The 25,967-nt window shown below is 41.6% G+C and overlaps 1 protein-coding gene across 3 annotated transcripts in view; it reads right to left on the bottom strand.

Annotated features, from left to right (window-relative positions):
* The window catches only part of cdk14 (cyclin-dependent kinase 14), a 197,257-nt gene that overhangs the window by 58,334 nt on the left and 112,956 nt on the right, over positions 1-25,967 (bottom strand). For all 3 annotated transcript variants that reach the window (XM_047598412.1, XM_047598415.1, XM_047598413.1), the window contains 3 exons: positions 12,997-13,063; positions 6,522-6,570; positions 190-329 (listed from right to left, as the gene is read on the bottom strand). In XM_047598412.1, the coding sequence (XP_047454368.1) occupies positions 190-329; positions 6,522-6,570; positions 12,997-13,063 (256 nt within the window). The remainder of the gene's footprint in view (positions 1-189; positions 330-6,521; positions 6,571-12,996; positions 13,064-25,967) is intronic.

Genomic DNA, 25,967 nt, shown 5'->3' with positions numbered 1-25,967 from the left:
CTCTGTTTGGTTTTTCTGTTGTTGTATTAGCTCGGCTATAAAGTAAATGAAGCCACTACCTCAATATACTTCAGAGTTTAAATAAATAAATAAATTCCTCTGATGGTATCGAATATCACTAGTATCGGATCGGGAGGCAACAAAAAAACACATTTGTCATATTGGAGATAATAACGACGCTGTACGTACTGTCCTGCAGCTCCCAGAGCCGTGGAGGAAGGTTGCTGAAGTACTCGTGGTTCAGCGCTGCCTGGGCCGACAGCCGGTTCTTTGGGAAGCACTGGAGGAACCTGGAGGCCAACTCCTCAGCATGGTCCACGTAGCCCAACCTGACACACACAGGAACAGGAACATGGGATCAGACAAGAGTCACCAGAGAAACATTCACTGTAAACTGTTCAAATAACAAAGACATTGTATCTTAGTATTCATTCACAGCACTGACAGAGGAGCCTTCTTTCTAATCCACGGAGCTGCTGACAACAAAAAGCTTTTAATTATAGCTGAAGGTTTGCTGACTCGAGAGGAAAAACGCTTCTGAGAACAGACACATATGCAGGAGAGCAAACACACACATTACACCTTTTTTCTTTCGCACGGCACATGGTGACCGGGGTCACTGTGACAAACAAAAACTTTTTCATGAAAGTAAAAGACGGAAGCAGATTCTAAGGGAGTGTGTGTGTGCGAGTGCACGAGTGTATTCGTACTGGGAGGCACTGAACTCCTGAACCAACCCGGGCTTGCGGCGCCGAGGGGAGGAAAGATTGAAAATAAATGAAGAGCAACAAATTCAGTCAGTAATTAGGCATCTACGGCATTAAATAAACATGATGTTATTCGGCGCAGCTCGCCGGCCCCCGCGCTCGCGGTGCTGAGAGCTCCTCTCATGTTCTGCTCGGTTTTTCTCGTGCTCGGCTCCCCAGTCAAGTGCTCTGACAGCCGAGTCTCTCAATGGGGATCTCAACTCGACTTATCAGCGCAGAGACGCGGGGAGGAGAAGTCTCTGTTCGGCTCTCACTGAGCACAGAGGCAGAGATGAAGCTAATGAAGTCCATCAAGGCCTCCGCCGGCTCCTTTCTCATATAACTGCAACTCATCCAGGCTGTGAAATGATATATACACACGATGCGCCACAACATTAGAACCACCGACGGGAGAAGTAAATACCATCGACCGTGTTGTGACAATTAAATGTTCTGCTGGGAACCTTTTGGACCTGGCATGTACCACCCACCTAGACCAGACCAGGCACCCCCACCCCATCGCATACCACACTCCTTGATGGCAGCAGACAAAACACGCACAAACACACTTTAGGAACAACTGAAAAAAAACATGAAGAGCAACACAAAGCGTTACCCTGAACCTCAAAATTCCCTAATATGTAAAGAGACCATGGCTGCAAAGAGCAACGGATAGGTTACCAACAAATGGCCCCACTGCCAGAATCTCAGCTTGTGTTTCCTTTCTTTCTTTCTTTTTTTTCCCCAAAAAGTTTCCAACCAGAGGTACGAGAGAAGGCTGCCAAAAATCACATGACCTGCAGGCTTGGACCTGTGTGGTCAAACTTCCTGAAAGTGCTGTAAAGTCTGCTCTGAAAGCACAAAGCGTACATCTACCAAAGTTCCAAAGCTCTGAAACGCAAGTTTTAAGAGTTCATAACTTTTTTTCTTGACCCCCGTTTACGAGGGTTCAAACCCAGAAAACAAACTGAAACACTGGCAGAAGAGCGGCGGCTTAAATAAAGAAATGTGCTGGAGAAACATTGTAAAAAGGCAGCTGTGTAGAAGGAAAAGCTCAGGAATTTGAACTCCTTTTCAGATTTTGAAAAAACTATAAAAGTTAAGTTACATACATACAAATTAACATTTTTTTTTTTTGCAAGATTATTATTATTCCATGATATTGTCCCTGCACTTGCACCAGTTAATTCCACATAAGCATTCCAGTAGCATTTTTACTACTTTACAGTTGCGTGTTATGACCTGTTTGCACATATATAGATTGAAGCTGCCTTCATACTTATGTTTTAGCAACGCCCTCAGTTTTAAATGAGTCAGACGTTGATGTTGGAAGCTCTTCATAAAATCATCTTCACACGAATGGCATCAAGACTTTCCAAAATGGCTTGTGTGGGCCCTGTTCTCCTGTGGGAGGGTACAGCAGTCAGGTGGTTTCCTCTCACTGAGGTGACTCTTGCCTCTTGAAGGGCCCCCCTGCTCTACTTTGAAGAAAAGCCGTGAAAAAGCAGTCGCCACGCTCCGACGGAGAATGGATGTTTCGCTCTGTTGCCAGTGTGTCATCACCTGTACGTGTTTGATAGCCATAGGAGATACCATCCGAATGCAGATGTTCGCTCGTTCACTCAGCGATAGCAGAAAGGAATGTAAGCCTTTCACGTCCACATCTTTCACACGTATCTACCTGTGCTCTTTGTGCTCACAGAGAAACCACAACCTGACTCACATAAACGAGGATTTATTACATATTTGTGTTTTAATATTCTGTCAATATAATAAACACCCAGTGGGTATGTACTCTCAGAGGATCAACAGGGTTGATATTAGCCAGTTTTTTTGTTTTTTTTTGTTATGTCTTTCTCTTAATAGACCAGTGTTTACTGTTATGATCCAGCTCAAGGGCAGCAACTTAAAAGTGGAGACTCATGACGGAGTTACAGAAATAAGGGTTTATTTCGTTAAAAAGGAAAAACAAAAAGGCAACAGGTGACGAATGAAGTGAGTGTGCAGCTAAAAACGCGGTCGTTTTAGGCCTTTCCCTTCACATCGTGTCAGGTGTGACAGGTTAAGGTCTGTAAAGGACGTAATAGGCCATTAAATGTACTCATGCTCCCTAGAACATGGGTCTTCAACAGGGGGTCCATGAACCCTAAGAGGTTCGCGTAGGTAGGTACTATTTCTTTTAACTTTTCTTTAAACACACATTAACATAAAGGGATAAATGGAGGCAGAAGACGTGACCTTTCTTTCAGCTGTACACTAGCCACACCCAACAATCTAAGCCTCCTGTTTACATTAGGCCCCGCCCCTATTGCTGCTGAGCCAATCACAAGGCCACATTTAACACTCTGACTCTGTCAGGTTCTCAGCAATTGACCGAGACCTGTGTATTATTTTAACAGCTTAATCTTCAACGCAAAATGATAGTAATAATGTATATTTATAAGTAGCACAAGGCAGAGTTTATTATAAAAAACTGAAGACCCTGGCCATAGAAGAAGAACTATTTGGACATCCAATGCAAGCATTTTCTCTAAATATCAGCATGACACTGGCTTCTGCTGCTGGGCACATTCTGCATTTATCCTATTGCTCATTGTCTCATAAACCCTTCTAATTTTATTGTCTTTATGGAAATCGTAGTGGCCACTAAAAGTAGTTGTGAATTTTACCTGGACGCTGTGCTAAGAGTAATGTTATTGCTAATGTTAGCGTTAGGTTATAAAGATGAACGGAGAGTCAGGATTTAAATAGACACATCTGAGGGTGTTACCCACCTGACCAGTCTAGTCAGGCCTTAATCTCGTGGCTGATCAGTGTATGTCAAAGCACGAAAGCATAAAAAACACCTGCCATTTAGGAGATTTTCACAGCTGCAGGAAGGAAAACAGAGAAATGGCTGACGGAGAGCAGAAACGTAGAGATTAAGAAGGGGTGAGCCAACTCTCAGGGTAGAGACAAAGTGAGCGTATATGCGCTCATATCAAATTCATCGCTCCCTGGCCCACGATGAAAGGCAGCGGGGAGGAAGTGACGGCCATTAACATTCCCCCTCACTCTCTTTCTTCACATTTTTATTTCCTCCTGGACTGGAGCGGGACCAGGAGACTGGGAGGGAGCGGAAGGAAAATCTCACTTCACCTCAACTGCTTTTCATTTGTCATCGCATGTTTTCAGCTGCGTGTGCAGAAAGTGGGCCGTTGCGTTACCTCAGGGGTTAAACGTTGACACGCTGAACCCGTTTTACATCAAAATAAAAAAATAAAAAATACGAGCACTCGCGGATGAAGTGAACGACAATTGTCTAGTAACAAAGGAATTGGGAAATACTAGCCCACATTTCCACAGCAGGAAATCTATTTTTCTACTACTGCTCATCTCAATTTGTCTCCCCCCATGTCTATGGATGACGTGATGAGGGAATGAGGGATCAATGAAGGAATAATTGTTCTTATTAAACAATTAAGACATTTTCGATCGCTGCTAAATGTCTTGTATTTTTGGGTCAATATCAGACGTAACAAAGCAGCTCGCTTCTCCAACAGTTTCTGTTTAGTGGAAAACTAGTTCAGCTCCATGCACCCACAGGCGACACATACGACTGCATTTTTATTAATCTTCTGTCTATCACCCCAAAAAATATTTATCTTGCCCAGCAGATCTTTGTCAAAGTATAATCCGTTCCAGTCCAACTTTACGCCACAAAAACCATCCGTAGGAGAGAAAGTTGGTCAAAGCTATGTCCAAATGTGACAGGTGGACTCCAGTCAAGAGTAGGTTCTGTTTGTTAGGGTACGATAATAATCCACTGTATTTATCTGCTCTATTAAACTTGAAATGTACAAAATACAGTCTCCGTTCTAAGGATAAACTGCAATATAGGTATGAAGAACTGTGAAAAACTTAGCTTTTAGGTTTTCTACACCTGCTGCATAGATCAACCTAGAGTCTGACGTCAAACTTAAACACTTGAAGGCAAATTATGCTTCTGTGTTAATTGATGGATCCCAAAAAGGTAACTATGTGTTGTTGTGATGCAAACCACAAGAGCTGTGATTGGTGCGCTTGGTCTTGGCTTCAGTATTTCCGCTCTACTTCACTGTCTCCAGAATTTTCCAGTCAATTGTTCTGGATCAATCAAGATGGAAAACACTGAGGAAAGGTTAACTGAGGAGGTTTGGAGACTTTTGCATGACTTGGCGCTCATTTTTAGAGAAATTTTCAGCCACCAGTGTTGAAGGTGAAGCAGGAAGTAGAAAAAAAATGAACAAAAAAGGCAAAAAAGACACAGAGGCTACATGCGTGGGTTACGACACATAGTCCCTCAGAGGTATAAACTTTACTCCACTTTTAAATGGGTTTAAAAATGATGAAATCTCTTGTGTCCAGTTTGTTTGTGAGCATATTTTTTTTTTAACTGGGCTTTTCTTTCTTATGTAACTGTGATTTTATGTTGTTTTGCATGTTATTTCCTGTTCGTGTCGCTGCCTCTCTTGGCCGAGTCTCCCTTGTAAAAGAGATCTTTGCTCTTAATGGGACAAACCTGGATAAATAAAGGCAAAATAAAACATACAGAAAAATAGAAAATAAAACAGTTTTATTCAAATACAACCCTTATCCAGGGTTAAAATATTATCCTGACTCTAGACTCCAGAAACTGGAGGCACCGAATTACAAAGAGATCAAAAGTTTCGTACATTATGTTCAGGAATCTGTGGTGGATTCTTTACTTTACAGATCAGAGGCGCGGCAGATCCTCTGGGGATTAAGGACACAGATGACCTATGTAATTATTATAAATCACATGAGGCACCTGGGTATTAGCAGTCCTGTGTGATGAGGGCTTTAGTTAGGGGGGCTGAATCTTCACCGTAGCAGCTATACTTTGTGATTCCGGCTGATTAATCAGCTGGAGTTTTACATAAATCACTGGCTGGGCGCCGCTTAAAAATTCCCCCCGAGGAAAAGAGGCGCGCTTCCCTTCTGCCTGCTGCACTCTCCCCCCTCCAGATGTGCGCCTGGGGCAGACAGTGGGCACATATCTGGGAGAGGCCCTGCCTGTGCCACCGTGCCCTTTCCCTGCCTTGTGTGTCAAATGTCCCACAGCAGAACTGTGCACGTGAACACCACAGGAAGCGTGTATGTTGTTGTTAAGCGCAAAAAAAGAGTAACAGCCACGAGAATCTGCATTCAACAGTAGACGGACACGAAACATATGCACCAATCAGGAATAACATCATGACCACCTTACTAGTATTGTGTAGATTTCGTAGATTTCTGAAAATGGACATGGGCTTTCTGACGGTGTCCTGTGGTGTATGGTAACAGGATGTTATTAGTTCAGGCCTTGATCAGTTGGGGATCTAGTGAATTTGGAGGACAGGTCAACACCTCTTTCTGTTTTTCATGTTTTTTTTTGTTTTTTTAACTTTAGTTTTAGTTCATTTTTTTTTTTAAGTACATGAAGCATTTTTTTGCATGAGTCAGGCTGCATCCTGCTTTACTACTATCAAGGAGTGTCATTGCTATGGGGTGGAGGATACCTGGTCTTGTCTAGGTGGGTGCAACATCTAATACCTGACAAAATGTTTCCCAGCAGAATCGTCACTCGACGGTTATTTACTTCTCCTGTAGGTGGTCATAATGTAGGGGCGGTTCGGTGTATATTTATTCTTCTTTGCTTATTTTAACGAACTTTTTTTTTACTTATTTAACTATTTCTGCACTGGGCCCAGAGATGGACACCATAAAAAAGTTATGTGTGGACGTTCCACTTACTTATTCCAAGCTTGTCTGAGCTTCTTTGCGCTGTACACCGTAAAGCGATCTGTAATGAGAAGACGGGAAACAAGTTATGAAACACAGCTGTCATGTCAACGTCTTTATCTTTCACACAATAAAAGTTCTACACCTGCTGCACCGAACTTACCGCAAAACTCCATTTAAAAAATAAAGACAATGAAATGTGCATCAATTAGTTGCAAACCGCATACATTACTGGAATCTCTAGGCATTAAACTGACGGTTGTGCTTTCTGGATTTACAGGTTATTATGTTGTATCTTAATGTGAAGTCTATCTTGTTTTCTGATCTGCTGTGTTACTCACCACAGAAACAATTTCCCTAACAACTATATCCTGCTGTTTCCCGAAGTTCCCTGGGGAAACCTGTGGTTTATTCATAATCAAAGTCTCAATGGATGAAATCACATGTCCTTTCTGTTTGGTGAATATGGATTGTTAATGTGTTGACACCGCAATGTGAGTCACTGCAGTGTTTAAAGTAGTTGTACAGACTGGAGCACAGCGACATGAAGTCGTTCAAGTTCGACTGAAATTCCACAGGAAATTTTAACTCTAGTGAGACATCATCAAAAACCAACCCCAACAACTGACTTAGCTACCTAGCTTCTTTTTATACACTCCTCCCTGCACCAGGTGACTAACAGGAAGATTCTATTAACAGGGGACAAAAATCTGATAAAACACTATAAGTTTACACAAACAATAGGTATTTACATAAATACATAAATCCGTCAGAACTTCAGGAGTATGAATACTCAAATCAAGCACATAAATCAACGCTAGTGCTGTTTTTGTTGCCCCCTCCCCCCCGCCATCTTATCACAATGGTACAACCCGTGAGTATGATCTTTCATGCCCATGTCTTCTGGCTGAAGGTGGGTCCTGACGATAGACGAATAAAGCTTGAGGCGAAACAGCTCCTCAAAAGTGAAGCCAAAGTAAGTAGAGCTCCCCCTGGTGACTGGCTGCAGAATAGGTCATAAGCTCCACCTACCTCCATGTTAGCTGATAGGACTTGGGCCGAACTAAAACACTAAAATACACGTCAAATACATTTTTTTTCAAGGGTCGTTTCTTTCATTTTAGGTAATATAATGTTGATGCATGTTCAAGTGTGAATCCATAGTCCATATTTATATACAGTCTATGCTGCTGACACTGAATAAGGATTTAACTTGAAAGAAAACCTTTTTAATCTAACAAAGATAACTAAGTACAAATACCAAACCATACTGTTTAAAGGTTTCTTTTCAAGCACAAGTAATGAAACCCCTGAACTACCGTGTTGACCTGGACCTCAGGTTAAAACGGATTTCTATTTGACACCCACACATGTACAAAACATCATGCCGTGAGCTTAACCTTGCAAAAGAATTACATCTTTGGCCTACACTTAAAAGCTGAAATCACACTTGAGTGAAATATTAAATGACTAAAGCACTAAAATACACGTAAAACTTTCAAGGATGCTTTCTGTTATTTTAGGTTAGTTAATATAATGTCGATGCATGTTCAAGTGTCAATCCATAGTCCATATTTATATACAGTCTATGCTGCTGACAATAGATTTAACCTAACAAAGATTTCAAAAGACAAATACCAAACCACACTGATTAAATGTTTCTTTTCACACACAGACAGAAAGACCAGATTCATTTAACTCCCATACTGTGTCAATATTGTGCATGTGAAGTAATGAAACCCCTGATCCACTGTGTTGACCTCAGGTTATAACGAATTTCTATTTGACACCCGTACGTGCACACAACATCATGCCGTGAGCTCAGCCTCGCAAAATAATCACATCTCTGGCCTACACTTCAACCTGAGTTCACTCTTGAGTGAAATAATAAATAATAAACGCCTTAGTTTGTCCACAGTTTGTACAAGCGGCGCCCAATAGCTGGAATAACACCTTAAATGTCGTCTTGGAAAAACACAGACATAATTAATTGCCCGTGTACTTTGACATGTTCATAAATCGTCTGTGACGACTCAGATAGACAGATTATTGCACCGAGCGTTGCTTCGTGTTATCAGTTCAGCCAAAATGAGGAGTGGCTGATACTGATACAGAAACGCTCTTGAGTAACACAGTGTGAGCTATGCACGCCGGCTGCTCGGCCAGACCACATTTAATTGTCATATATCTGATGAGGAGTTGGAGAGGCAGCCTCTCTCCGCGTTTCCACGGCTGTGTTTACTATGCTCAGCAAAGCTCTCGGCCAAAAGTGCCATGTGGGCACACCGTCAGGCTGGCTGCGACCCGACCCGCCAGCCACCCACCCAGTGAGCCCGATCCGCCTGGCCTCCCACACCGCGGGGCCTAATCCCTGCGAGTCAACCAACCCGACTGTCCTCCAGTGTCAGGCCTCAGTCTGCCAGATAGCCAGCGGTGGGTCCAGTCACCCCGGTTTGGTGCCAGAGGGCCGGTCTAAAGTGGCCACAGCTCCCTGAGCAGCAGAGGTGAAGCCTGCCAGCATGCAGAGAACCCAGAATAGGCAGGAGGGGATGGAGGTAAGTCCTCCTCTTAATACACCCAGAGATTTTACATTCATCTCTGCTGTTTCTAAAGCAGCAGACTAGGAAACTAATGCAATTTTCTATACTTAACAAGAGACGAACCAAACCATTTTAAATTTAGGTAACTACCTGTCTGCGTTATATGTGCAAATTACTGACTTAATTCAATAGTCACAGCTTGTTGGCTATTATTGGGTTAATTTTGCGCTTCAGTTCAGACGCCAACCTGTATTTCGCTGTGTATGTACCTGTGCCAATGATAATAAAAGTTGAATCTAATCTGAAATGTGCCGTCTAAAGCCTGTAAGAGCAAGAGCAAGAGCAGCGAGCGGAGGCAGAGATACGACTGGATACGAGCTGGATGTGGAGGAAGTATCTGTGGAACCTTTTCATAACCACAGAAATGTGAAAAAATAAGCGGCGCCTCCTCTCCGAGGTCAAGCCGCAGGGTCACGTCTGAGTTACCGAGCAAGCGAGCGAGCGAGGGGATGATTCCAAAGGTTGGATGACAAAAAAAAAAAGAAACGGAAAAAAAAAGTATTCAAGAACACACGAAAAAGTGATAAATGTGATGAATCAGAAGAAGAAAAATGGTACGGCTTGCTTGTTTTTTGTGCCTCTGAGGAGTCCAGTGACATCTGGTGTGAGGGGGGGGTGAAAGTTTCCAGGCTGACGCAACACTGCCACCTGCTGCTGACTGCAGCCTCTGGAATGTACTGGACGTGGGTTTATCTGATAGATGACCACTGACAGAGTTATATGTTTGCTTTCCTTGCAATTAGGAGAATACTTTGAGAACTCTATCTATCTATCTATCTATCTATCTATCTATCTATCTATCTATCTATCTATCTATCTATCTATCTATCTATCTATCTATCTATCTATCTATCTAGCTATACTCTATTAATACTCAGTTTTAACAGTACTCATTAGTCTTTCCCTGTGCTTATTTAATATAGCTACACCTAATCCTTAGAAACATATAAATAAATAGATAAATAGATAAATAAAGGCAAAAAGGCAGAAATAAATCTTTGTATTTTAGTCACATGCACTGTGCACGTGAGGCGTGCAGAGAAACTCTAACCGTTTACAGGTAAACAGCTTGAAGTCTTTCACAACTGTATGTTATTTCACTTTTAATGAGGGGATTTGGTTCCACTCAGATCTCCTGCTATGTAACAGTGTGCAATGATAGGCACAAACAAGTTGTGTAGTAGAGTGTGGTGCAATTTCTCAGAATATAAACACCCTTTAGAAAGTAGAGAGGTATTATTATTATCACATCTAGGTTTTTTTTTTAAAAACTATTAATGTGTTTCTTTTATTTCATGTTGCTCATATCTAGGGATGCTCCCTGATCTTTTAATATACAGTATCGCCTGGTTACTTTTTAACTTAAATTGATAAAATTTCCTTCCCTGAAGATCCATAAAGGCTCTGACACTAGCCATCAGAGGAGAAGGAGACGTTTTGATGCTACAGGGACGTGGTTTTGGTTTATCCTTCTGAGAAACAGAAGCTCGGGGGCTTTTGTTTGCAGTGCATTTTTAATTCCTCCAAGATAGTTGGGATTAGTTGGACCTAAGAAGTATAAAAAACAAGCATCATCTTTGAACAGGAAGTAGGTTTTGGAAAAAAAGAAGCAATGTCACCAATGTCTAGCAAAATATAAAGCTACATATTTCAATACTTGAACATTGCTGTCCCAAGTCCCAATTTCCTCTAATGAGAAGTTGCCAATCAGCGACGTTGACGCTTGTTACTTCTGATAGATTGTGTTAAATCATCTTTGTGTCATATCAAACTAGAGAAGTTTTTAAGCGTAAATACACAAGTTACAACCATAACATTTGATACTGATGTGATCATTTTAGAAATGCCTGCATATAACCAGCCCCAGATCCAGATCGGGACACCCCGTACTAGTACCGTACTATGGTAGGAGCTCGTAGCCTTTACGGAGCTTTTACAGACATCACCATGTGGTTCAGATTTAAAGGATCGTCTCTGGTAACGTCTCATACTTCCTGCGTGTGTTTGTGTTCAGTCATATTAAGGTCAGGCCTGCAGACGTCACATGAACAGATGCAGCGCTCGGAGGCTAACACCAGGCGTGGCTCAGTGTGTGTGTGCGTGTGTGTGTGCATGTGTGTGTGTGTGTGTGTGTGTGCGTGACTGCCGCACAGCTGTTTCATACCGTGCACGAGAGGCTAACGAGAGCCAACTGTCGCCATGGCCACAGGATGCAGGATCACATTAGCGCGGCTGTGTGTGCGTGCCACCAAAAAATAAATAAATAGAGAAAGTCACCCCCGGTTGGTCCCTAATTGGCCACTGGAGATCGGAGGCTGGGTCACACACTGTAGCTCAGTGATGCCTCACTCCAACCCTCTTTATGTTCATCCTCGCCTGTCCCCTCTCCTCTCCTCCAGCTCTTTAGACCCTCCGTCGGCCGACACTAATCTGCACTCCCTCTATTCATGTTCCCTGTAAAATGCCCTAATGAGCTCCCAGAGGGCACGGCTACCCTGGCAGCGCCGCCGCCATCGCCATCACCCACCCCCTCCCCTCCACTCCTGCTGCTGTATTAATGGGTTACAGTGAGCTCTCGGTACTGTTAGTTCATTTTAACAGTTAAGATCTGGAGCACTGAGAACACATTGCGTGTCTCCCCTCTCTGGAAGAAGAATGGCTCGTTGCCTCGGGAAAGCCCATAATATGTAAAAAAGGACCCATCGCAGCCCGGTCACAAACTTTTCAAAAACTGCTGCTGCAGACACATCCGGCAGGAGATTCAGATCCGGGAAAACCAGAACTAACGGGCTTCTGTTAGATATTAAGGTGATAAAAGCTGCTGAAGCAAAAAAGCAACTCCTTTGAGTGATAAGTCTGTGTTTGTCTTATTTTATATTGTATTTTATTAACTTTTATTATTTATTGAAGTGCTACGTTCAAGTTCATGTTAAACTGCTGTGCGGATCGGTAAGGAACATTATATTGGCATTTCATTTAAAATTTGTTTAAATTTGTTTAATAAAATGTTAAATGTTGTTTCTCTGTCTTTAAAGGTTTACAACCTAAGTTACTGTACCAACTACTGACCAATTTCTCAATCTAGTTCCAGTTACTTCTCTCTCTAATTTATTGTAGATGTGTTCATTTATGTTATTTTGATAGATTTTTACTTTTATTGTATTTTTTAAAATTATTTAATTATGTTTCTTCACCTGTTTTTTCTTGCGTTTCTCAAGTGTTTTTTTTTTTTTATGTGCATCAGAGCTGCTGTGAATTAATTACCCTTGTGAATGAATAAAGCGTTGGCTTAAGTTTCAGTGCTGAGTTCACTGTCTCCTGTCATTCATTCATTCATTTTCTGTAACCGCTCATCCTCTGGAGAACATGCCATGCTAACCACCACACCACTGACATCACTGTGGAGGCTAAAGTGTTAGTTAGCTAACACTTGAGAAAGAGAGCTGCCTATAAACATTTAGTTTTAAACTACAGGTATTTATATATGCGTTATCGCTGCACACAAAGACAGATCCAACATCAAAGTACCATCTGACCAAGTACCGTCCAAATGAGGAAGCAAATGGAGGTTAACCTGTGTGGACTAGGGACAGCCCAGAATGCATTGCCATCATGATGCTCGCTGAGTTCGTACTTTTGCTACTATACTGTGATCAATAAAATAAAGTCCGCTCTAACTCCTTCATTTTACGTGTCACCGTACCAATCCTGTGCGATAGGCTACATGCCTTTATTTGATCAGACATGTTTGAGCTCCTACAGACTGCACACAAAGGCTACAACGTTAAGTACAAATAGTCTTTCTGCTTCTGCTTCCATTTATCCTGTTTTTTTAATTCTAATCCCAGGTGAGGAGTATTTGGCTTTGTGATGGAAAAAAAACTTTCTACCTGGTTTGAAGTGAGGCAGGGAGTTCACGCCAGGCCACGTGTCTTCAGATGGAGTACCAAGGACCTGGAAAACAGCAAAAAAAAAAACAATCATCATCCAGAAACATTAATAATAATTCTTACAGAGCAATTTTCTAACAAGCTGCTTCCTGAGGCCTTTTTTTTCCCAATTAAGTTATTTGAATATTTCAAAGAAGTCAGATTCAAACATAAAAACACATTCCCTAGTATAACTCCTATTAATACTCAGGATGCTTATTAAATATGGCTAACCCTTAGAAACAGGGGTGTCAAACTCATTTTATTTCAGCCCAATTTGATCTCGAGGGTCCGGACCAGTAACGGCATAAAAACCTTTAAATAAAAACAACTTTTTCCTTTGTTTTAGTGCAAATAAATACATCAAGACATTCCTTACATTTGATAAACTGTCAATTTACACAACATTTCATCAACAACCTGAAATTTCTTAAGCAAAATAAGCGCAATTTTGGCACTTTGCTGCCACCTGCTGTTCAGTTCTGGGGCCTCAGTGTCGTGTTATGTCGCTGCACTGACTAAACCTGCTGCAAATAGGGGACCAATTAGGGACAGCAGTTAGTATTATTGAAATACTGCAGTTGACACCGCTTAGGTGATTTTTCGCACTTTGTAAATCCCTCCTGCAGGCCAGACTGGACCCCTCTGGTGGGCCGGTTTTGGCCCGTGGACCATATGTTTGACACCACTGCCAAAAGAAATCAATCTTTGTATAAGTCACATGTGCACGTGAGTCATGCGAAGAAACTTAACTGGGAATATGTAACATAAAATCGATGTGCTATTTCAACATTTATAGACATAAATAATTCTGCATATATTGTTTTTTAATGAGTTACAGTAAATCACCGTCTTGTGATTGTGTTGATGTAACTTTTTAAAGGCAAATTTCTGACACAGAGGCGTTCCGTCGCTTTTGCAACAGTCACGATAAGCGGATCTCTTATGAGAAACTCCTCGTCTGAGCTGTCACGCAACGCGGCCCGGGGTTTACGATGACAAAACGCAGAGCAGCGGACATGCCTTCGACATGATCCATCAGCAGCGGCGTAACAGCTTCCAGATGCTGCGCTCGTCTCTGATCTGCAACACGCTCCTTAACGGCAGGCTCACGGAAACCGCTGGATTCCTGCCGCCTGCTGAGAGTAAGGCCCTGACAAATACCAGGGCGGAGGTGGGTCCCGGGATAGATTTGTTGCAGATGGCACAGCTGAGAGACCGGCTCAGCCGGAGTAACCAGCAGCCACACTCAGCCTGTCAGCGTCACAGTGTGGGACCATCAACGAACCATCTGACAAGACGTCACCACCTGCATTTGACTGGGGAAGTTACTTACGTCACTCACACTTTACACTGTTTCATAAGACTACGTTGGTTTGTGGCCTATAACTGATAATGTGTAAATGCAGTGGTGTCAAACATACGGCCTGCAGGCCAAAACCGGCCCACTAGAGGATCCAAGCAGGATGATTTAACTGCTTTTCAATAAAATGTTCTGCTATTCCTAATTTTGTAACAATACAGTCTCATCAAAATGCACTTCTTGTTCTCAATCCAAATGTGTAAAGTAACTTAACCTGTTAAAAATTGTAGAGGAGGGTTGTCCAATTTGCAAGGTGCAATTATTAAATAAAAGAAAGTGCTATTCCTAATTTGTCCAGTAGCAGAACTAAACAACAAGGAGCCAAAATTACCCTCAATTTCCTTCAGGAATTTCAGGTCGTTCTTTAAACATATTGTAAAAGGAAAGTTCATTAAACGTAAACACTTTCATGCACTAAAACAAAGGGGAAAATATGTCGTTATTTACAAGTTCTTATGATTATTATGTTACCGGTTCAGCAGCTGCATGTGGCACTTGAACTAAACTGAGTTTGACGCCCCTGTGTTGAAGTGAACCACAGCTGATGTAGGAACAATTAACAACCACCAGAGGGCAGCATGGCACCGCGGAGCAGATGTAAATCTGACATGAATAAGAGTAGGTCTGGAGTTCAATGAAAGCTCAACTTAAGCTTAAAATGAAGTTTGGAAGAAATATTCACACTCCAGGAAAACAATTCAACACAAGACAAGTCTTCCCTTCACAGGAAGCTGAGCTGGCCAGAAACCATTAATCTGTCATCTGTATGTGACTGATGATACATTAAACACATCTATATACATATATATATATATATATAGCTTCAGCCCCAGCAGCCGTCTAGAAGACAAGCGTTTATAGAATATGAGAATGAGAATTTCATTTAATTTCAATATTTAATAACTGTATTATCTTGCCCAGTGACAGTCGGGCTCCAGAGGTCAGGGGAATGAAATTATACAAGCATTAAAGACTCACATCATCCCACCCATCACATGTTCTCCCTACTGCCCCCAGGGACATGGTACACAAGCATCAGCTGTGAGACATCCAGGAAACTGATCAGCTTCTCCCCTCAGGCTGATCAACTGACTGTCCCCCGCCCCCCTCCATAGATTTACACCCTCACTCATCCAACCTCGTCCTGACAGTTAGTTTTCTGTTAAAGCACAGTCTGTCTCTGATGAGAAACAGTATTTCATTGTTGTCTGTGCACACAGGTACTCAGTGAAAACTTTTCAAACATGATAACAAGTGATCCTGAATCTTGTGTATATACATTTGTTTTTAGCTTTAGCACAAATAGCATCGATTACATTCTTACATATTGCAAAGCTGCATAGATTGATTATTAGTTTGCCCCCTGACATGTAGTTCATTATGAGAAAAGCATAAATTTTGAAAAAAACAAAAAATCATCTCATTAGCCAGATAGACTCTGGTGGGCCAGCTTGACTGACAGATGTTTGACACCCGTGCTGTACAGTACAGGCAGTTATAGACATCGAATTGATGGATGGATGGATGGATGGATGGATGGATGGATGTACTGTATCTGCAGCTAATCAGTTCATGTCAGTTGCTGCAGCACGTGTGCCGCTCTGATATAACACTGATTATCTCCCATAAACACAGCGCTACGTCCGGTAAATTGGACGCTGAGTGAGCGGTCAGTTGTCTCACCCACTGTGTTGGATGAGGGACAAATGAACTTGGCGAGCTGGACGCGATCCCAAATCTTTACGGCCAGATGAGCGGGTTGGAACGTGTCCAAGGTTGACGGGCTGCTCGCGGTCAGTGGCAGCAATTATCTACCAACAGTTGTGTGAGGAGGGACGAATGAGCATCCAGAGACGAGGTGCCTGAAGGGGGGACCTCTGTGAAACATTTGCAACAGCTTAATTTGAGGAAAGAGCCACCATGAAATCTAATGGTGGAGCTTTAAGGATGAAAGTCATCCCACGCTGCATCGTGGGACATAATGAGTGGGTGGTCAGTACAGTCACATTACAAAGACTAAAAGACTCGAGTGTTTCTCTTAATATCTGCCCTTATTCCGCCAACATGTCCAGGCCAAAAATGTCCATCTGAGGTCAACTGTGAAGAGCAGATCTGTTTTCATAGGACTTCAGTTTGGATGAAAGGCCATCAGTCCATCAGCCACAACATTATGACCAGAAAAGACAGGAGAAGTGATTAACGTTGACCATCTTGTAACAGCTCAGACCTGGTATTCATAAGGCCCCTCCCTTCAAAGGCCCTCCACTAACAACATTGTGTTGCCAGACACCACAAGACGCCCTCAGAAGACTCCTTGTTACCCTTACACCAAGTAAAGAAGTACATTAAAACATTTTATGAACAATCTAAAGTTTCTAAAGAAAAATAAGTGCAATTTTAGTCAATTTTCATTCAAAATCTCTTCACACTTCTTCACTAAATCAGCATGACCCCTAGTGGACAAATTAGCAATAGGTGACAGTTGTATTGAAAAACTACACTTTAAGTCTTATGTAATTTTTGCACTTTGTAAAGTCATTTCTTGGTTGACGCCCTAACTACTGCATGTGCTCTATATTAAACTAGTGCTATTTATAAATGTACACTATTATTATCATTTTGCATTCAATATTAAGCTATTCAAACAATACACTGGTTCAAATGAACCTAACAGAGTCAGTGTAATATGCAGCCTCGTGATTGGCTCAGCAGTGACAGGGGCGGGGCCTACTGTGTACAGGAGGCTTAGATTGACCGGTCTCTGCTCTGTGTCAAACGCTGCACTGCTGAGACAGCTCCTGTATTGCTGAATGAGTGAAGTGGTGACTGAAAGATTATGCCTCCATTTATCCATGTACTAAAATATGTTGGATTCATGTTAAAATAATAATAATAAAAAAAAATTATAAAAAAAGTCTAATCAACCAAAGATTTTGCGAGTCCCCTGCAGTACCTCTGAGGACCCTCTAGGGGCCGTGGACCCCCTGTTGAAGACCTATGCTGTACGCTTTTAAAGCTAATTGTAACATGGTCAACAACATAGTTGTTTGCATCAGAAATATTTTATGGTTGACCCCATGTGTTTATATGACATGGTCCCAAAAACAAACTTGAGTTTACTACAGCTGATATGATCTGTTCAAAGCCCCAACAGCACAAACGAAACAAAACAGAAATAAAAAGACACAAGACACGATTCACACGGCTGCAAGAAAAGATGAACTATATTTGACTTTGAACAAATGTTGCGTGTTTCCTTGGATCTCTATCAGGGCAGTGAATTCAAAGCCCAGCACAGATAGAGTAACATGAAGCAGCACGCTGAAAGGGAGGATCATCCATCAAGAAGGGCAGGACCGGTCCGGATTCAGAAGAGGGAAAGACAGACCGGAGGGAGAGAAAGTACCGCCGCAGAGGAATTCCTGGGGGGGTCACGGGTCGCGACCCTGAGCTCTGCTTCCACATTCTGCTCCACATAAACTCTCTTTAAAGCTGGGTCACGGACCACCCACCCAGCCAGACACAAACAGTACGTCTGACCTTCACACAGGAGGCACTAATTAGAGAGAATGAAGAGATCCGTCCAGTCAGTGTCAGGTGTTCGAGCGCATCGCGGCACAATGAAAACTCTGCACGCTCAAAAGTGTTGATTTAAAATGACTTAAATTCTATTTAAACAGCACAAATCCAGCATCCAACTCTGTACCTACCAACAACAACAACAACAACAAAAAACTCAAAGGCACCTTTCAGTATTTACCACCTGCTTGGTGAAAACCCATATCTTCCAAGCTCCAGACCCCCATTTTGTAACGCCGCAGGTTATTTTCTCAAACAGGAACACCCTATTCTCATGTGGAAAATCACCGGAGTTCCTCTTTAACGCCGCGTGCACTTCTAATTCCATAAGTGGGGAAAGTCATTTTCATGCCTTTCTCGTGAGGAACACCTTGACCTTTCGAAAACAGGACAACTCAGGTGGAACTAATGACATTTATGATGGCGGCATTTCCTCTGGTATGATGGACAACACAACAACATAAACCTGGACATTATTAGTAAAGCAGGATGCCATTATTACGGGCAGTATTTTGGGTTTCTAGATGATTACAGCTGATAGAGGGATGAGCGAGCCAGCACAGGTGAAACAGTTCACACATAATAATAATAATCACTATAATATTATATAGTGTACATTTACTTCCATTTTTTTTATTTGTTGTGTATTTCTTCATATGCAATCTCATATATTTTTTCTTACAATATTGCATTTTATGCATCTATTCATATTTATGTTCATATGCACATTATTACTTTTATTTCTTTTTTTAGTTTAAGGAAATAATTGGATTTTTTTTAAAGAAAATTTCACAAATGCACACTACATGGAAGCACTTTATGAATGATGTGACATTGCTGTGAATCACACTATATGTGCTGTTTGTATGTCTTTGTGTGTCTATTGATTCTAACAGCTACTCATGTGATTTTGTCCCTTGGGGACAAATAAAGTGATTTGAATTCAAATGAACTGAATTATTATTAATACTATTATTATTACTTTTCAATTTAACTATCTCATGCCTCTTTTTTTTTGCAAACAAGAAGCCTGTGACCAAGCAATTTCCCCTTTGGATCAATAAAGCCAACTAAGTCTAACATCTTGAAAAATAAATTGGTTGATTTTGCATTTACATAAGCTTATATTTCTATTTTATCAAGTTAAATTCACCAAAAAGAGATATAGGTATATGTATCTGCATATATCTATCTATTGTCTTTCTTCTTATATGTATTTATATATTTTTCATATCATCTTTTGTATATTCTATACATGTCTTTATGCATTCTTCATCACTATACTTTATCTTTTATTTTTCACCCTTTTGGCTAAGTGTAATTCCTCCGGTCTCTGTGTGATGATGCTGCTAGATATCAAATTCCTAAAGGGATAAATAGAGCATTCATCTCTCTACCTACCTATCTATCTCGGTGAAATGTTGACACGGCATTAAGTGGTCAGAAAAACACCATCCAACCTTAGGACAAGTTGCTAAGTTGCATTTGCTCCCTCACAGATGAATCCCTAAATCCAAGCATAAGCACCAGCTCTGACCCCAGCCCCGGCTGTCTACCACCCTCTCTCGTCCACATTCCCTTCCCTTCTCAACGCTGACCCTCTAATAAAAGCCCGGTCCAACCCTTAGATGCCCTCCAACCCCTGACCACAGCCGAGCAGATTGGGGTCACCTCCAGGCAGGGGTCAAACGGATCAGAACCAGAGCCAAGTGGATCAGCTGTCTCCCTCCTGTGACTGGGTGGAATGTGTTCGGTAAGCCCCGGCTACCCTGTCTGGGTTTCAGCAGATGGACGCTCGTGTCACAGACACAGCGGCTGTTGGTGAAATGGCATTATTTATCTCCCCGGCAGCCTCCGGCTCTCTCCTGAGGACAGATCAGCTCACATGTGCACCGGCTTACTCTTCATAGCGGGGACACACTCGAAATAAACAGGCTTCTCTGCGGAGAGAAAATGGGTCTGTGCACCATGCGGGGCCCGTACGCAGCTGTAATGAACTCCTTCAGAACTGTGCTCTAGGACACCATGTCTACTGTAAAGAAGCTCTTCAGAGATTTTAGAAAAATGTGTGTAGCACTGGACTGCAGAGTTAAAGGAAAAAGTTCAGGGTTTATGATGGTACAGAAATCATAGAAAATGATACCGGCAGTTTGCTAGCTATGCTAGCGATGTCTTTGTCCCACAATTGCACTGCAGTGCATTGAGAATTTAGTCTGTTTCCTTAAATATCCTACATTATCAGATAGCTGAGCATCAACATCAACATCTGCAAAAAAAAAAAAACATTTTATACCAGGTCGCTTTAAAAGCTTTAATCAGAGATAACTCTCACTAAAATCTGTCGCATCTGCTGTTACTAGTGAATGGGACAGAACAAACTCTCTCCATCCCTGGTCCTCCTCTAATCCACCAACATAAGCAGCCCTAGATGATAGTGCATCCCTTCACTGAGAGTCAAAAGTCTGTTAGTGAAAGTAACAAACAAAAAAACACTAAATGAACCAGCTTTATTTTAATATGCACTCATAACTCAAATGAATATGTTCTTTACAGAAGCCATGGAGCAGTTTGGGGGCAGGGTACCACGCTCAAGGAAGCTTCAAAGGGCAAGTATTTGTAAAAGGGAAGATGGTTAAAAATTAGTTAATTTATGCAATGTTGATGGTTGGTGAGGTGGTTGTAGGTGATTGTTATAAAATACTACCAACTTGATTCAGCACCAATCAAGTGCATCAACCTGGTTGTAGCTTTTTGCGAGATCTAAGATGATACTGACCAGTTACAGCATAAGAACAAACAGAAAAAAACAATTAAATGTTATCAAGCTGAAATGAAGAAACGGACAATTATAATTTCATTTACTTTTACATATTTATTCATATTTAAACTGCTATGTCTGTAACGTCAATAGCAGCGCAACCAGCTACTGTAATAACTGTTGCTGTCGCCCACGTGCAACATTTTCTCATTTCCTTATTCATAAAACGATAAAAGGGCAACACAGTGGGGTGTTAGTTAGCACTGATACCTCCCTCCCAGTGAGAAGGTCCGGGCCCGAGTCTGACTCGGGTCTTTCTGGATGGAATTTGACAAGAGATGAGATAAAATGCTAAAACTGGGGAAAGTTGCTGTCTTTTTTTGCAAACCTTGCATATGTGACAAGTTTGTTCCACATCCACCTTCTGGTATCTGAACCAGTTCCATATTATTAATGAGGAGCCTCGTTAGCCGTTAGCCACCATAGATATAAACACGTTAGCCACAGGTGAGCTACGGCTGCAAAGATGTCGAGGACATCGCGGGCGCCTACGTCATCAACTTGGGTTCATCACATTTATCGTGAGATGGCAAATTGTCATCGTGGAGATTGTTTTTGTCGGCATATGTCGTGTGTGATAAGTTCGTAGAGAGTGGACAGTCCAGTTTCAGGAAAAGTTTCATGGTGAACGATACAGAAAAGAAAAATACTGCATATGGACAGAGCAAGCTCGTACTGCCACCTTCTATTTGAAAAGAAAATACCATCACTGATGCTGCATCTAGATTCTCCCATGTTCATCTTGGTGGATTTTTTTGGATATCACTTGGTGCCTGCCTTCTTTGTGTAGATAAGCTTATTGTGGCCACAACTTGAATGCGCCATGAGTTGAATTGCTGCTCGTCACCACTATCCACAGAAAACAACAAAAGCAATTGTGCGCATCCTTCTCGATGTCAAGTTTCCTCATTCTGCTGAAGCCTCCGTAAAAAAGAAACAGCTCATTAATAATAACATATACGCATATTTAACCACAAAGCTGTGTCGTGATACAACAGAAAGTTTTTGATCGATGGTGCGTTCACTGCACTGAAAAACCATGCCGCTGTCATATCTCGCCATTAATCAGACTACGGATACTGTGATGAGCAACATGCAAACATCTTAATTGCAGCAATGTCTCACTCTGATTTATGACCACAATCACATTATTATAATCATGTAAATTTAGCCAATGTATTTTCTATTTTTTTTTTTGGTAAATAAGAAGCCTTACGTACAAACATAAGCTATCACATTCTCCACGGCTGTCAGAGTCCTCACATTTCACCAGAAACAACAGCTGCTTCACCCAAACTAATAAAAGGAGGCGTGTTGTTGTCTTTTAAGACGAAAAGCACACACACACACGTACATTTTCACACTAACACATGCACCTCTGCCTGACAGGCTATTTCCTGCAGATAGACCTGTCCATATTCATACAGTTCTTCCGGGCGTATGCAATCTTTTGTGTGGTGACAGCTAGTTAACCAGCTGGGTTGAGCCTGGCCTCATGCGCCTCAATTTTAACTCACTCAGACATGTGTCGGTGCATGTGTGTCTATGTGCGTAAGACATGAGGACACGTTAACACCAGTCCAAGGGACAAAACGCTGACCTGACCGCTCAGACTGTGCAACCACAGCTATTCCGTCACCAAAGAACCCAGCGTGCATCTGAAACAAACACTAAAATAAAAGGGCTGTAGGAGCGGTGATAAGCCCGGGAAAACTCGCCGTCTTAATACTGTCAGGGAAAATAACACTGTGGAGGTGTGTCATCAGAGGGAAACTGACACCGTGAAAATGTGGTTTAAAATAAGCCCTCAAAGAGAAAAGCTATTTGAGGATTTATTTATTTATGTACGTATCTATTTTCCACACCCTTGATGCCTTGTGCAGAAGCCTCAATCAGAGTTTAACTGTTAACGGGTGCATCAGTGATGAGGCTTTTTTTTTTTGGTGCAAACTGACTTTTTTATTTTTCCTGTATACGCAACAAATCTCTGATAAAAGCTCATGACGCTCAAGGGCGTGCAAATAGTCTGAATCTGTCTAATAGGACAGGAAGTTAATTATCGGGGTTGACAACCTCAGTGAATAATCTGCAGCTGTAATTAACACATCCACACAGGAGGAGGAAGAAAAATCACACCTGGAAAATGTTTTAACTCCCAACTGACACGTGCAATATTTAAAGCACCTACAACGCCTTGACGAAGCAACAAGTTTCAGGAGAATGAACGGCGTAACATTGTGACCACCTTCCTTATATTGTGTAGGTCTCTCTTGTGCCTCATCAGTTGTGACCCATCAGAGAATGGACATGGGCCTTCTGAGGGCGTCCTGTGGTGTCTAGCAACACAATCTGATTTATCTAAGGGAGAAGCAACAAAATAAAAATGCAGCAGCCAAAGGTATATTTGCATTTGAATTACCCCAATATAATGCACATGTCCCTGGGGTTGCACAATCATCACTGAACAAATACAACCAATTCAATGCATTTCTCTATCGTATATACATGAACCTGAATGCAAATATGAAAAAGATGATGCATGAAAAAGATGAGGCAAATTCCCCAGGTAGCTGCAAATTTAAGATTTTTCATGTGAAAGTAATGTAACCAGTAATTGTCATGATGTGTGTATTGACTCAGATGCATTCCTAATGTGTTTTCCTGTGTTATTAGTTCCTGGTTATTATGTCCGGTCACTTTTGTTTTCTTTGTGTTTCCAGGTTTTATTTTGAAAATTAGCCGTCTTTACCTGAGTCTGTTAGTTTTAGTAGTTTTTTTTACCTCCCTTGTCTTTGCTCTCATCTTTCTTGCCTTGCGTTTGTCCGTGCTCTCCTCCCTTCATGGTCCACATTTTCTCGTTATCCCATCATCCCTTGTGTATTTATAGCTCCGCATTTCCCCTTGACATCGAGTGAGCTACCTGCACGGTGGCCTGTTGTCACTGCCTGAATTCCCAGATGTGTGCCTTGGGTTTTAAATACCTTTTGGATTATCCTGTTAATCTTCAACTGGAATAACCTCATTCATTTGAACCTACATTAAAACTATTTGAAAGTTTCTGTGCCCTTCAGGATTTTCTACATATTTGCATAAAAATGACTCAAAAGCTCTAAAATTACAAATGAAACGGAAATATTATGCTTTGGTGTTTGTCTATTCAACTAAGTTCTCATGGGCTGATGTTTTCAGTCACTTTTATGCAAATCGTTCCAAACTCTTGGAAAAAAAAAAAACTTCATGGTCTTTTGTTCTTTGTCCCAAATCTACAGGAAACGATGACTCAAGTATTTGCCCTTTACTTCCACTAAGAATCCTGTACTGAGCAGCACGAGCGTCACATTTCTCTAGTTTTTTCCAGACTAATGTAAATGTCCCATTACACAGAAGCTAACCCGAGAAAAACTCCGGCCGTCCAGTGACATTCCGGCCGCGCCGCCGTCGCGCTCAGCGCGCCGACTCAACTCCCGGCAGGGTGCCTCTCAAACAGTGATGGAAGCTGACCTTTCTCTTCCTCTCTTCAAACAACGTGGCCTTTAAGATGCCTCTGACTCCGCATAATTCATTGATGGTGCCCTTCACATGAGTCTCTGAGGCTGTGCATCCAAACTCTGACCTGTCTGACAGCCTGCCAGCGCACTCAGGGCTGAAGACCAGAGCGGGCAGGATGGATGGAAATGTCAACATCAGGCCAAGTCTGACAGGTAAACCCGTTTTGTGATCCACACGCAGCCCTTTTCATATTCATTTGTCTCGTACCTCTGGCCAGCTGACAGCCGAATACACACACACACACACACGCACACAAAATACTGAGTGTGATTTGGATGAGAAATAGCAAAAAATCTCCGTGGCCAAATGAATATATTAGTGTCGAGGTACAAACAACGGTGTATTTGAATAAAACATCAGTGGGGAAAGAGCTGCAGCAGCACAGAAACTTATGCTGAGGTTAAATTCCAGATAAAGTTTGTTTTAGGGGTAATAAACTTTTTTTCTGACTGAAGTTCTGATGATTGGTTCTTACAATTAAAATAAGAATATACTCAGTAGTATCTGGGGAACTTGTGTCATTAATTAAAATAACAGAATGGTTGTGAAACAGATTGTTTATGCTGTAACTGGCGAGTCAAGGTACTTCTGCAGGATCATGAACATTAGCTGAACTAATCGAAGTAGCTAAATGGAAAAAAGGATGATTAAAAATGCACACACATTGGGCATGAACACTAGGTTTTGGTAAAGAAAAGCTAAAAGCAATAAATAAACAATCTAATGCGGATAGAGAAAGTCATCTAAGTCATCCAGGTCATAGTATATCCAAAAAACAAGTTTGGACCTAAATTGAATAACATCCATATAAAACACATTTTATTCCAAAACTAAAAGTCATGGCTTTAAATGTTAAGTTAAATTTAATGATAAATGTAAGATAAAAGCCGGATAAAATGAACAGACCTAATGGTTGAAACAGACACAAACATTGGCTAAAAGCAATGGATATGGCCGAATAGTGAAAAAGTCAAGCTGATGCAGCAAACCACAGGTAGTATTACTGGTATCATGGCTGTTGCAAAATAAACCTGCTGTTCTTCCACACGGTGATTTGATCTCCATGAACGTGAACACAGCTGCCTCCGGCTGCAGATCTGTGCCGCTGTGTTTTCACACTGCAACAGTTTGATTCCTAGAGAAGTCAAGTCCGTCTTATTCACTGGCCTCAATCAGAACTTTGCTTCGAGGTGCTTTAAAGCAGCACTTAGCTTCTGCATCTAGACCCTTCCACTTGGATGTGGAAACAAAACCCCAAATAATCCTTTAATGGGAGGAGGAGTAAAAGAGCAAGGGATCCCTCCTCCAGGACGGACAGGAAATAGACTCATTTCATACTCATAAAACCATGGACCAGGACCTTTTTATATGTATAGATACAGATTCTATACAGATCTACTAAAGGTTTGCGTGTATAAAAATGTGTGCAAACTCATAGCGCATGCAAAAAAAACATGCAAACTGATTTACTAACAGTGTGCTAAGACTTTGCAAAATAGTGCATCCAGCTAGCTCGTTTTCCTCAATGAATATCCAATATGGGGCGTTTACACACGATTTTGTATTTGCTGGTCAGAGAAAATGCAAAAAAGCAATTTAACAAACACAAAAGCAATTTAA

Source organism: Mugil cephalus, chromosome 11 (assembly GCF_022458985.1).
Source record: "Mugil cephalus isolate CIBA_MC_2020 chromosome 11, CIBA_Mcephalus_1.1, whole genome shotgun sequence".
NCBI lineage: Eukaryota > Metazoa > Chordata > Actinopteri > Mugiliformes > Mugilidae > Mugil > Mugil cephalus.
The sequence above is the reverse complement of the archived record's forward strand: the minus strand, read 5'-3'. Positions and strand labels throughout refer to the sequence as shown.